At 44.2% G+C, this 12,506-nt stretch overlaps 1 protein-coding gene across 1 annotated transcript in view; it reads left to right on the top strand.

Annotated features, from left to right (window-relative positions):
* The first annotated feature begins 8,698 nt into the window (after positions 1-8,698).
* The window catches only part of LOC138960414 (nephrocystin-3-like), a 59,230-nt gene continuing 55,422 nt past the window's right edge, over positions 8,699-12,506 (top strand). The window contains exons 1-3 of the mRNA XM_070332322.1: positions 8,699-9,613; positions 9,845-9,983; positions 11,127-11,279. Coding sequence (XP_070188423.1) covers positions 9,152-9,613; positions 9,845-9,983; positions 11,127-11,279 — 754 coding nt within the window. The 5' untranslated portion in view covers positions 8,699-9,151. The remainder of the gene's footprint in view (positions 9,614-9,844; positions 9,984-11,126; positions 11,280-12,506) is intronic.

Raw genomic sequence — 12,506 nt, 5'->3', positions numbered from 1 at the left:
TGCCATGGGTTGTACATCAATACTTCAGAGGGGAAGTGGGGTATTTAGTGTGGAGTTACGAGATAAGAAAAGCCGAATGCGAAAATGTGTGTCAGTCGGCAACTGTGAACTAAGCTCACAGGCATACAAAAACGGCCGTTCCGTTTTACTCCCCTGTTTGTACTACATCTTTCGACTTTGGGCATTTTATGGTGTTTAAGGACAGAAAATAATAGGTTTAGTCCTGTTTCATCGGGAAGTTAGCAGAAAAGGGTATGCTATCGACATTTGTAAAGCTGAAAAACATTCCCGAGAAGAAATTCAAGTTGTCAATGTATGCTGTTGTCGATCAGTGAAACATCGTGTGGTACAGATGGGTAAACCGGAACCATGCGTCTTTGTTATTGACAATATGCTTTTGGATATTGGTAAAAATGGCCGACTTCCGTAGCATTATGCTTTGATGATCGGAAGAGACCATCCAATCACAGCCCCCGAATTCCCCCACGTGTCCATCAGAATAGCGATTAAAAAATATGTTATATTCGGATAAAAAAAAAACAAGCTCTGACAATTAAAAACAAGAAATTCCTCTGATAGGAAAAACACCCCCGTCAAGGGAAATAACCTTCTCAGTTGGTGGCAGTGAGAATGGTTATTTCCCTTTGACCAACCGTGCGGGGGTGTCCGTCTATAAGTCGTTGTATAATTTTAATCCACCAATAACTCCCAAACCGTGTGTTTGACTGGTCCCAATTTTTGTAAGGACCGTCTCAGGAATGTATAGAACCTGTTCACCAAGTTTGGTGACGATCGGTCCGTTCATTCTTGAGATCTACTTGCGAACACAAACACCGCCACAAACACACAAACACATCGAGTGAAACCTATACACACCCCTATACCGGGGGTGTAATTAGGAAAATAAAGATTAAAATCAAATTTCCGAATTCGATTTAAAAACAATTACGGTACAACTTATTCCGTGTCGGTTTCTGATTCCGAAACATATAGATATGTTATTTTTGGATAAGAAAAAAACCAAGCTCAGAAAATTAAAAAGAATAGAGGTACAGAAAAAAAAGCGTGCTATCCCCCTCAGCGCAACCCTTACCGCGCTATACTGGTTTGCCAATTTCACTGCCTTTTCCGCGAGCAGGGGACTGACGATGTTATACGGTCTTGGTGAACAAATGCAGTGCGTTCAGTTTCGTTTTGTGAGTTTGAACAGCTTGACTAAATGTAGTAATTTCGCCCCAAGCGACTTGTTACATAGACGGGGAATCGAGACGAGGGCTGTGGTGTGTGTATGTATGTGTGTGTGTGCGTGTGTATAAAGCGATTCCGAGAAAATTACTGGACCGATCTTCGTGAAACTTCACATCCGAGTTCCTGGGTATGATATTCCCAGAGCTGTTTTTCATTTTTTCGATAGATGTTTTTGATGACGTCATATCCGGCTTTTTGTGAAAGTTGAGGCAGCACTGTCACACCCTCATTTTTCAACCAAATTGATTGACATTTTGGTTAAGCAATCTTCGACGAATTCCGGACTGTGGGATTGTATTTCAGCTTGGGAGCTTAAAAATTAGTTAATTAGTTCACTAATTAAAGTTGTCATTAAAACCGTATGGCCTTCACCTTGGGTCTGTCAATTATGCTAGGTCACGGGGTCCTGCAAGTCGTGAATTCCTCCTTATTTCTTCTTTTATATGTTTTTCTCTAATGCTTCCTTTCTCAATTGTTTTTGTTCACGCATGTGCGAGTACAGTAGGAACACTTTCTCTGTCTCACGCTGTCGTGATTCATCTTATGTAATGATTTCTTACCACTTTAGTTTGTTTGTTTTTGGTGTGCCTTTATTTATTTCATGGAAACTAAATTCATAACATGCACACAAAAAAAAACTAGAACTGAAACAAGAGAAAGGTCTGTCCATTTCACAGCTAACCGCTAAGTCATCATGTGACATCCCGATGAACATTTCATACGCAACTCCAGGGAAAGGCACCAAGCATAGGGCATAGGTTCCCGCACCTTTTACCCCGCTCAATGGATCTCTCCCCGGTACATAGGTTCCCGCACCTTTTACCCCGCTCAATAGATCTCTCCCCAGTACATAGGTTCCCGCACCTTTTACCCCGCTCAATAGATCTCTCCCCGGTACATAGGTTCCCGCACCTTTTACCCCGCTCAATAGATCTCTCCCCAGTACATAGGTTCCCGCACCTTTTACCCCGCTCAATAGATCTCTCCCCGGTACATAGGTTCCCGCACCTTTTACCCCGCTCAATAGATCTCTCCCCAGTACATAGGTTCCCGCACCTTTTACCCCGCTCAATAGATCTCTCCCCGGTACATAGGTTCCCGCACCTTTTACCCCGCTCAATAGATCTCTCCCCGGTACATAGGTTCCCGCACCTTTTACCCCGCTCAATGGATCTCTCCCCGGTACATAGGTTCCCGCACCTTTTACCCCGCTCAATAGATCTCTCCCCAGTACATAGGTTCCCGCACCTTTTACCTCGCTCAATAGATCTCTCCCCGGTACATAGGTTCCCGCACCTTTTACCCCGCTCAATGGATCTCTCCCCGGTACATAGGTTCCCGCACCTTTTACCCCGCTCAATAGATCTCTCCCCAGTACATAGGTTCCCGCACCTTTTACCCCTCTCAATAGATCTCTCCCCGGTACATAGGTTCCCGCACCTTTTACCCCGCTCAATGGATCTCTCCCCGGTACATAGGTTCCCGCACCTTTTACCCTGCTCAATAGATCTCTCCCCAGTACATAGGTTCCCGCACCTTTTACCCCGCTCAATAGATCTCTCCCCGGTACATAGGTTCCCGCACCTTTTACCCCGCTCAATGGATCTCTCCCCGGTACATAGGTTCCCGCACCTTTTACCCCGCTCAATAGATCTCTCCCCGGTACATAGGTTCCCGCACCTTTTACCCCGCTCAATGGATCTCTCCCCGGTACATAGGTTCCCGCACCTTTTACCCCGCTCAATAGATCTCTCCCCGGTACATAGGTTCCCGCACCTTTTACCCCGCTCAATGGATCTCTCCCCGGTTTCATACGCAACTCCAGGGAAAGGCACCAAGCATAGGACATAGGTTCCCGCACCTTTTACCCTATGACGGCTTACTAGTGCCAAAACCTTATAATTGTAATTATCAAGGGAAAATTACTACCGTGTTTATTACTAACTTTCACCTGTTAATTACTAATTTTTAGTTTTGGCTCACTTCCTGACGGATTGCTAGTGCCAAAACTAAAAATTAGTCATTTTCCCGTGAAAATTACTAGATATCCCGTGAAAATGAGTAACTAACGAGTGAAAACAGTAACTGACAGCGTTAATTAGTAATTTTCACGTGATAATGGGTAACCCCAGGTTTTGGCACTAGTAAGCCGTCATATTACCCCGCTCACTGGATCTCTCTCCGGTTCACGATTGCAAGTGGGACTGGAGCCGCGTATCGAGGACGTGCCGGTTTACTTTTGGTGAACCGACATTGAGCCTCTCTCTATAATTCAGCATGTCCTCAGGGCAACTCTGAAAGTGACGGGTTAATGCACACGCAGTGCTTTTTAAACCTGAATCACCCTTTTCCTCTCTGGACAGGCTGCGACTTTTCAGAACTCATACCGCATCTTCTTGTGTTTGATTTTTGTTACATTGCGTAGATTATTTTTTCAATATGCAGATAAGGTTTGTTTGTTTGTTTGCTTTAACGCCCAGCCGACCACGAAGGGCCATGCTGCTTTGACATATAGGCTGCTTTGACATGCTGCTTAGACATATAGGCTAATAACGTGCGTCACACTCAAGACAGAAGTCGCAGCACTTCAGTCTCACCCAGTCACATTATTCTGACACCGAACCAACCAGTCCTAGCACTAACCCCATAATGCCAGACGCGGCCAGGCGGAGCAGCCACTAGATTGCCAATTTTAAAGTCTTAGGTATGACCCGGCCGGGGTTCGAAGCCACGACCTCCCGATCAGTCACGGGGCGGACGCCTTACCACTAGGCCAACCTTACCACTAGGCCAACCTTACCACTAGGCCAACCTTACCACTAGACCAACCTTACCACTAGGCCAACCTTACCACTAGGCCAACCTTACCACTATATAGGCCACCGTGCCGTGCAGATACAGAAAAGGATAAGATTTCACAATATAGTCCTGTCATGCAAATCATTCGGGCTGCTTTCTCCCTGGGGAAAGCGAGCTGCCATACAGTATACGGCGCTACCCTTTTTTTCCCCTGCATGCGTGTATTCAATCATGTTTTAAAGCCAAGAGACTTTGACTTTTGCTGTGAAGTTGGGTTCTCGGCCACCAAGGAGAGTCTGCAGCCTTTTCCCCCAGCAGAAGCACTGTTGCATTTTAATGGTTTAGTTGTTATCTCAAGCAAGTCATGAGCTCGAATTTTCTAATTTTTTTTTAAAGAAATAACTTGAATTGGGGTGTAAAACTGACGGTATTTAGTTATGAAACAATTACTACATACTTAGAAAACAACCATAATACCACTGTTGCTCGAAAACTCGTCAGTCTCGTTTCAACGACTGACTAGATAATGACATTAGACAAAACACAAAGCGATCGGCAAAACCGTTACACAAGACACAAAACACATTATCATTGTAACGAAAGTTAGTAGCCAATCAGTTTTGCACTTGGTTACAAATTTGTTTTTGGATTTCAAAACATAATGACTGATCAATCGAAAAAATGCAACGCGAAGCTGATCTTTACTGATTTCAGTTGGCGTACAGTTATATTATACAGTGAAACCCGGCTATATTGAAGTGGCACGGGACCCGGGAAGACCTTCAATATAGCCGGAACTTCAATATAGGCAATTCTCGGTTATATTGAATTTTCCTCCTTGTTCCTTCAGAAATTCAATATAACCGAACTTGTTTACACTATACGTTCTTATTTCCGTGTCCACACATTGCGTTTGATGTGAGATATATTCCCACTTAATCTTTCACCTGTTGGCTGTTGTTCTTCGAGCCTCCTTGCTTTTTTCTGCACACACACACACGGACACACACTCACACACACGCACGCCCCCCCCCCCCCCCCCCCCGTCCCTTACACACACAAACACACAGAGCCATTCACAGTATCAGACCGACGCCAAATGAAGCATTTGTCACACACAAATAAACAGACAAACGAACAAACGAACAAGCAAAGTCCCTAAGATGTGTAGGTCCGATACGCAGTGCAAAAAAAGGAAGGGGGGGGGGGGGGGAGAGGAGGATGTACACAAGTTACCAGCGCTGTTTTCATCAATCATACGACTCAGTGATGAACAGCGGGGGTAACTTGTGTAACCTGCTCTTCTTCCAAACCCCCCCCCCCCACACACACACACACACACTCTGCACACATCACAATACACAACAGATCAATCATACGACACAGTGATGGGCAGCAGGGTTAGCTTGTTTAACATCCTAATATTACTCCCTCCCCCTCCCCCAAACTCTGCACACATCACACAACACAACACATCGATCCTACAACACAGTAAAGAGCCGTGGGGGTAACTTAAGAAACCTCCTCATATTACTCCCCCCCACAGTCTGCACACATCAGACAACACAACACACTAATCATACGACACAGTGATGAACAGCGGGGGTAACTTGTGTAACCTACTTTTCTTCCAATCCCCCCCTCACTCTGCACACATCACAATACACAACAGATCAATCATACGACACAGTGATGACCAGCTGGGGTAGCTTGTTTAACCTCCTCTTCATCCACTCACCTCCCCCCCCCCCCCTCCCATCCTGCTCACATCAAACATACGACACATCAAGCATACGACACAGTAATGAGCAGCAGGGGTAGCTTGTTAACCTCCTCTTCTTACTCCCTCCCCCTCCCCCAAACTCGCAGTGCTGAAAAAAAAAGGCCCGGGGGGAGTGGGGGGGGGGGGGGGGGGAAGAGAGGAGGATGTAATTAAGTTTCCTGCGCTGTTCACATCAATCATACGATTTATTTATAAACAGCGGGAGTAACTTGTGTACCACCTATTCCCCCCTACCCCCCCATCTCCATCCCCACTCTGCACACATCGCACAACACAACAATCCATCATACGACGCAGTGATAAACATCGGGGGTAACTTGTGTAGGCTACCTCCCCCCGATTCCCATCCCCACTCTGCACACAACACCCAACACGTACAACACATCCATCATACGACGCAGTGATTAACAGTGGGGGTAACTTGTGTACCTCCTCTTCTTCCTCCCCCCCCACTCTGCTCACATCACACAACACAACACATCCATCATACGACACAGTGATGGACAGTGGGGGTAACTTGTGAACCTCCTTTCCTCCACCCCCCCTCCCTTCACTCTGCACACAACACAACACAACACATCACATAAATCATATGACACAGTGATCAACTGTGGAGGTAACTTGTGTGCCTTCTCTTCTTCCTCCCCTACCCACCCCCCCACAACTCTGCACACATCACACAACACAACACACATCAATCATACGACACAGTGATCAGCTGTGAGGGTAAATTAAGTACCTCCTTTTTTTTCCCCTCCCATTCTGCACACATCACAACAAACAAATCATACCACACAGTGATGAACAGTGGGGGTAACTTGTTTAACCTCCTCTTCTCTAAGATGTGCGGGACCGATACGCAGTGCTGAAAAAGAAAGGAGGGGCGGGGGAGAGAGGAGGATGTAAACAAGTTTCCTGCGTTGTTCACATCAAGTACCTACACTCACCCCCCCCCACACACACACACACACACTTACATAAAAATAAACAAACGAACAAGCAAAGTCCCTAAGATGTGTAGGTCCGATACGCAGTGCTAAAAAAGGAAGGGGGGGGGGAGAGGAGGATGTACACAAATTACCAGCGCTGTTTACATCAATCATACGACTCAGTGATGAACAGCGGGAGTAACTTGTGTACCTGCTCTTCTTCCACCTGCCCCTCCCCACTCTGCACACATCACAATACACAACTGATCAATCATACGACACAGTGATAAGCATCAGGGTTAGCTTGTTTAACCTCCCCTTCTCCCCCCCCCCCCCCTCCCCCCAACTTTGCACACATCACACAACAACACATCGATTATACAACACAGTAAAGAGAAGCGGGAGTAACTTTTGAACCTTCTCTTCTCCCCCCCCCCCCCTCACTACTCTGCACACATCACACAACACGACACATTAATCGTACGACACAGTGATGACTCTCTTTGGTGTCCGAACACCCCCGTGTGCACACATGCGCACGAAAAAGATCCCAAGTTCACAGCGAAAGTCTCAGGGCTTGGAAAACACAAAGACACGCATGCATCATCTCTCGTCTCTGATTATCATGATCGTATTTCGATACTTTGACGAGACAAACCCAATGCTGGTGTGTCGAAGAAGACAGCCACAGCGGGCTTGTTCGAATCAAAGTATCACACCATATAACACGTCCATTAAAATATTACATAAAAATGGAAATTTTTCTTCGGCACACCCTGTCTGCCTGTAAACGATTATAACAACAATTGTATAGGACGACACACATAAAACATAAAACATAAAAGGGATACAATCAAATAGGATATTGCACTATGTAAATTTACCCTCTCATGGCTTGGAAAACACAAAGACACGCATGCATCATCTCTCGTCTCTGATTATCATGATCGTATTATCTTCAGCAGATTACCAATACCTGTCCCAATATAGACCAGTTGGTCTAAGAGGACGTTAAAACCTAACAGTCAGTCAGTCAGTGATGAACAGTGGGGGTAACTTTGTTTAACCTCCCCTTCCTCAACTGATTGCGCTGATTGGAGCAAACATTTAATATAGCCAGTTAAAAACGTCTCGTGGGCTGAATTTTTGTTTCAATATAGCCGGGATTTCAATATAGCCGACTTCAATGTAGCCAACATTTTTTAACAAAGAAAAAGAAGAGCTTCAGCCGGGACCTGACAAATTCTTCAATATAGCCGGGATTTCAATATAGCCTACTTCAATATAGCCGGGTTTCACTGTATTTGATTGTGCATCGTAGAGAAAACTTCTTCTTTCATTACATACCAGAAAGGTCTGTGTTGTTACTGTTACATTTATAACAAGCAAAATACTAATTCTCACTACGTGTAATTATTGGACAACCGGGCCGTACAAGTCAACTCGTGCGAGAGACCGTGACGATGAAAACTGAGATAAACATTTAAGTGGATATAATGACACGCATCTCAAAAGGCAGCGTCGAAAAAGACCCCAAAAATGTGTACTAAACTAACTTAGTCTGATAAGGGCGGGAACTGATTTTTTACAGCTTCTGTGCTTGGTGCTGGTCAGGTAGGGGTCTAAATATAGGTCCCTGGGTAGGGATAGGAATTTTTGACTGCAGGAAATCGTGATACAGTGTGCTATTTTTCGCAATGTGTTCTTTAGTTTTATACATGCTTAGCGGACACAGATTATTGCAAAACATAAACGAATCTCCACGAAACAGTCTCATGTAAATTCCTAATCTATCGTATTAGTCTTTGTTGGTAAAAGAAACGGCCATTTGTGAGACAACTTTAGTGGTTTTTGCTCCTCCGCTAAACTTCTTCACCGCAATTGGTGACGTATTTCCCCACCTATTCTACTTCGGTGCCTTCTACTTCCGGTAAACCTTTGGTTGTTACAGAAGCCTCTGAGTGGGACTTCGTCTCGGGGGAAAAAAGCTCTAGGAGGCTGTAAGTGGGTTGCTTCCGGAATCTTGACGATTTTCTTGATTTGCATGTGTCTTCACTGGGAAAATGCACGCAATATGACGTTGAAATGTTTCAAGCTTGGGGCGTCTGGCTGCAAAGCAAGTGAGATGAATCTCTCGCTTGTGAAACTTGTGCAAGTTTCGTTTGAGTCTATGGTCCTGTCTACATCGTCTCGGAGTACTGAACAATGTCCCTTTAAATAAAGTACCATCTTCGTGTTATCAGTATGCCAGGCAACAATCATTTCGGAGTTCGGTATTCTGTGCCATGTACGTCATGTACGAGGAAGCACTTACCACAAGTTGTAGACATGTTCATGTGAGACCGCTGTTGGCAATCTGATTCAAGTCCAAGAAGGCAGACAAGAAGCCATCATGGGTGCTGGGGGATCCTTCATGCGCTCACATGATGATGATGACATCCTGGGCTCAGACCTTGACGGGACTGGCCATGGGGTAATCAAGCGCATTCCCATTGAAATGAAGCCCAGAGGAAAGCTTGGTCTCCGCAGTGTTGGCTCTCTTGGCCGCAAGCCAAAAGGGGGAAGTTTGCGATCAGCTCTTTCAGTAGATTTAGAAAATCCAGAAGTGGAACGAATCAAGAAAGATTTTGAGATGTACAGGCTGAACAAGGAGAATGACATTGCCAACATGCAGAAGAAAGAGCAGAAGCTGGAGACGGAGAACAAACGTCTGCGAGCTGAGTTGCTTGCTTTGCAGAAAACGTGCACTCGAATGCGTGCTGAGCGGGACGCAGCATTGGAGGCGGAGCAGGAAGCTGTTGCAAGAGCGGCAGCTTTTGAGAGTGACCGAGACAAAGTGCAAAGACAATTCAAGGTAAAATTTAAGTGTGTGTGTGTCTGTCTACTTCTCTGCCTGCGTGTTTGGGATTGTGTGTAAGAAACATGCGACTCCTGTGTGTTTTTTTGTGTGGGTGTGTTTCTGTGTGGGCCTGTCACAATTATACATAATTTCAAAATAAGAAAGAAAGGGAAAGGAACTAGACTTTGTGTTTATATCTTTTATATTCAGATAAAAATGTATGATTGTAATCTTTTGCTTTCCCAGCTGTTCCGTGAGACAAAAGAAGGGGAGATACAGAACCTGCTGCGAACAAAACGAGAGGCAGAGAATCGACTGTCCAAAATGATGCATGGATTAGCTGAAGACATCGACACAGCCTCACGATCTGGTCTGGTTGACCTTGGTAAGACTACATTTTAGATTGTTTAGGAAAGGAAACTTCTTTGAGTTTGAAAATGTAACTTTTGTGAGTTTAAAAGTGAAAAGTGATTGTAATAGATTAACTGGGGTTACATTTATATGACCTTGTTGGGTAAACGTTTGTTGAAATCAATTTAGCGGAAGTAACTCTCATCAGTTAAATTTGGATATGAACCTTACTGCATAATACACCGTCTCAGAAACACAAAAAAGATGAGGGCAGATTGTTTGTTTGTTTGTTTGTTTGCTTAACGCCCAGCCGACCACGAAGGGCCATATCAGGGCGGTGCTGCTTTCAATCAATCAATTAATAGGAAGCTTATATAGCGCGTATTCCGTGGGTACAGTTCTAAGCGCTTGTCGAAGAGTTGTCAACATAGGACTAACAAAGAAACTAACATCTACAGACGGACACGAACCCTATCACACACTAGCAAACCCTGATAAACATACAACAAACAACTGTTTAACAACAATGTACACATCAATAGCTAGGTCCAAACAAAATAATATTAAGCACAAAGAAAACATCTCTCACAGAGCACAGCACAAGAATGTCTTTTGGGGCACAACACATCACGTCGAACATCAACCTACTCTTGAACGCGTCAAGAGAGGGGCTCTGGTGAAGCTCAAGCGGCAAGGAGTTCCAGACGGAGGGACCCGTGGAGGGAAATGCACGCTGACCAGCAGATGCAAGTTTCGAGCGAGGGATGTGAAGGCTTTGACATATAACGTGCGCCACACACAAGACAGAAGTCGCAGCACAGGCTTCATGTCTCACCCAGTCACATTATTCTGACACCGGACCAACCAGTCCTAGCACTAACCCCATAATGCCAGACGCCAGGCGGAGCAGCCACTAGATTGCCAATTTTAAAGTCTTAGGTATGACCCGGCCGGGGTTCAAACCCACGACCTCCCGATCACGGGGCGGACGCCTTACCACTAGGCCAACCGTGCCGGTATGAGGGCAGATGGAGACTGTAGATTTACTGAGCTGGTTGACAACCAAGATGATTTGTCATTATGTCAGTATGTGTCAAAATGTTATATATGAAGTCTTATATCGCGCGCATATCTCCAGACTCGGACTCAAGGCGCAGGGATCTATTTGAACTTGCAGGTAACGCTAACCCTGGAGACTGGTGGACAGTGCTGGAGAGTGAACCATCGCTGGGCAGTTCTGCACAGCTCCATCAACCAGCTTTTCTCAGGGGACCTGAGTTTGTTTCCACTCTAATGGAAATGGAAGGACCTTTCACCAATGTCACGAAAGGTGTGTGTGTGTTTGTGTACGTCTGTATTTGTTTGTAGGTATTGTTGAATAAATCTAAACGTCAGCAGACTATTTTGAATAGTCGAGTTAATGCATGTTTATGCAAGCCATGCAAAGTATTGTTTGTGGCAGTTTCTACAAAATTCTTCAGATTTCTCATGTTGACTGTTGATATTGGACCGATGTAATGTTCACCAACCCTTTTGAAACACATTGAATAGTGTAATGTTCACCAACCCTTGTGAAACACATTGAATAGTGTAATGTTCACCAACCCTTGTGAAACACATTGAATAGTGTAATGTTCACCAACCCTTGTGAAACACATTGAATAGTGTAATGTTCACCAACCCTTGTGAAACACATTGAATAGTGTAATGTTCACCAACCTTTTTGAAACACATTGAATAGTGTAATGTTCACCAACCTTTTTGAAACACATTGAATAGTGTAATGTTCACCAACCTTTTTGAAACACATTGAATAGTGTAATGTTCACCAACCCTTGTGAAACACATTGAATAGTGTAATGTTCACCAACCCTTGTGAAACACATTGAATAGTGTAATGTTCACCAACCCTTGTGAAACACATTGAATAGTGTAATGTTCACCAACCCTTGTGAAACACATTGAATAGTGTAATGTTCACCAACCTTTTTGAAACACATTGAATAGTGTAATGTTCACCAACCTTTTTGAAACACATTGAATAGTGTAATGTTCACCAACCCTTGTGAAACACATTGAATAGTGCAATGTTCACCAACCCTTGTGAAACACATTGAATAGTGCAATGTTCACCAACCCTTGTGAAACACATTGAATTTTTGAAACACATTGAATAGTGTAATGTTCACCAACCTTTTTGAAACACATTGAATAGTGTAATGTTCACCAACCCTTGTGAAACACATTGAATAGTGTAATGTTCACCAACCTTTTTGAAACACATTGAATAGTGTAATGTTCACCAACCTTTTTGAAACACATTGAATAGTGTAATGTTCACCAACCCTTGTGAAACACATTGAATAGTGTAATGTTCACCAACCTTTTTGAAACACATTGAATAGTGTAATGTTCACCAACCCTTGTGAAACACATTGAATAGTGTAATGTTCACCAACCCTTGTGAAACACATTGAATAGTGTAATGTTCACCAACCCTTGTGAAACACATTGAATAGTGTAATGTTCACCAACCTTTTTGAAACACATTGAATAG

This window comes from Littorina saxatilis, linkage group LG2, assembly GCF_037325665.1.
Source record: "Littorina saxatilis isolate snail1 linkage group LG2, US_GU_Lsax_2.0, whole genome shotgun sequence".
In the NCBI taxonomy this organism is placed as follows: domain Eukaryota; kingdom Metazoa; phylum Mollusca; class Gastropoda; order Littorinimorpha; family Littorinidae; genus Littorina; species Littorina saxatilis.
This window is presented reverse-complemented; position numbering and strand designations above follow the sequence as displayed.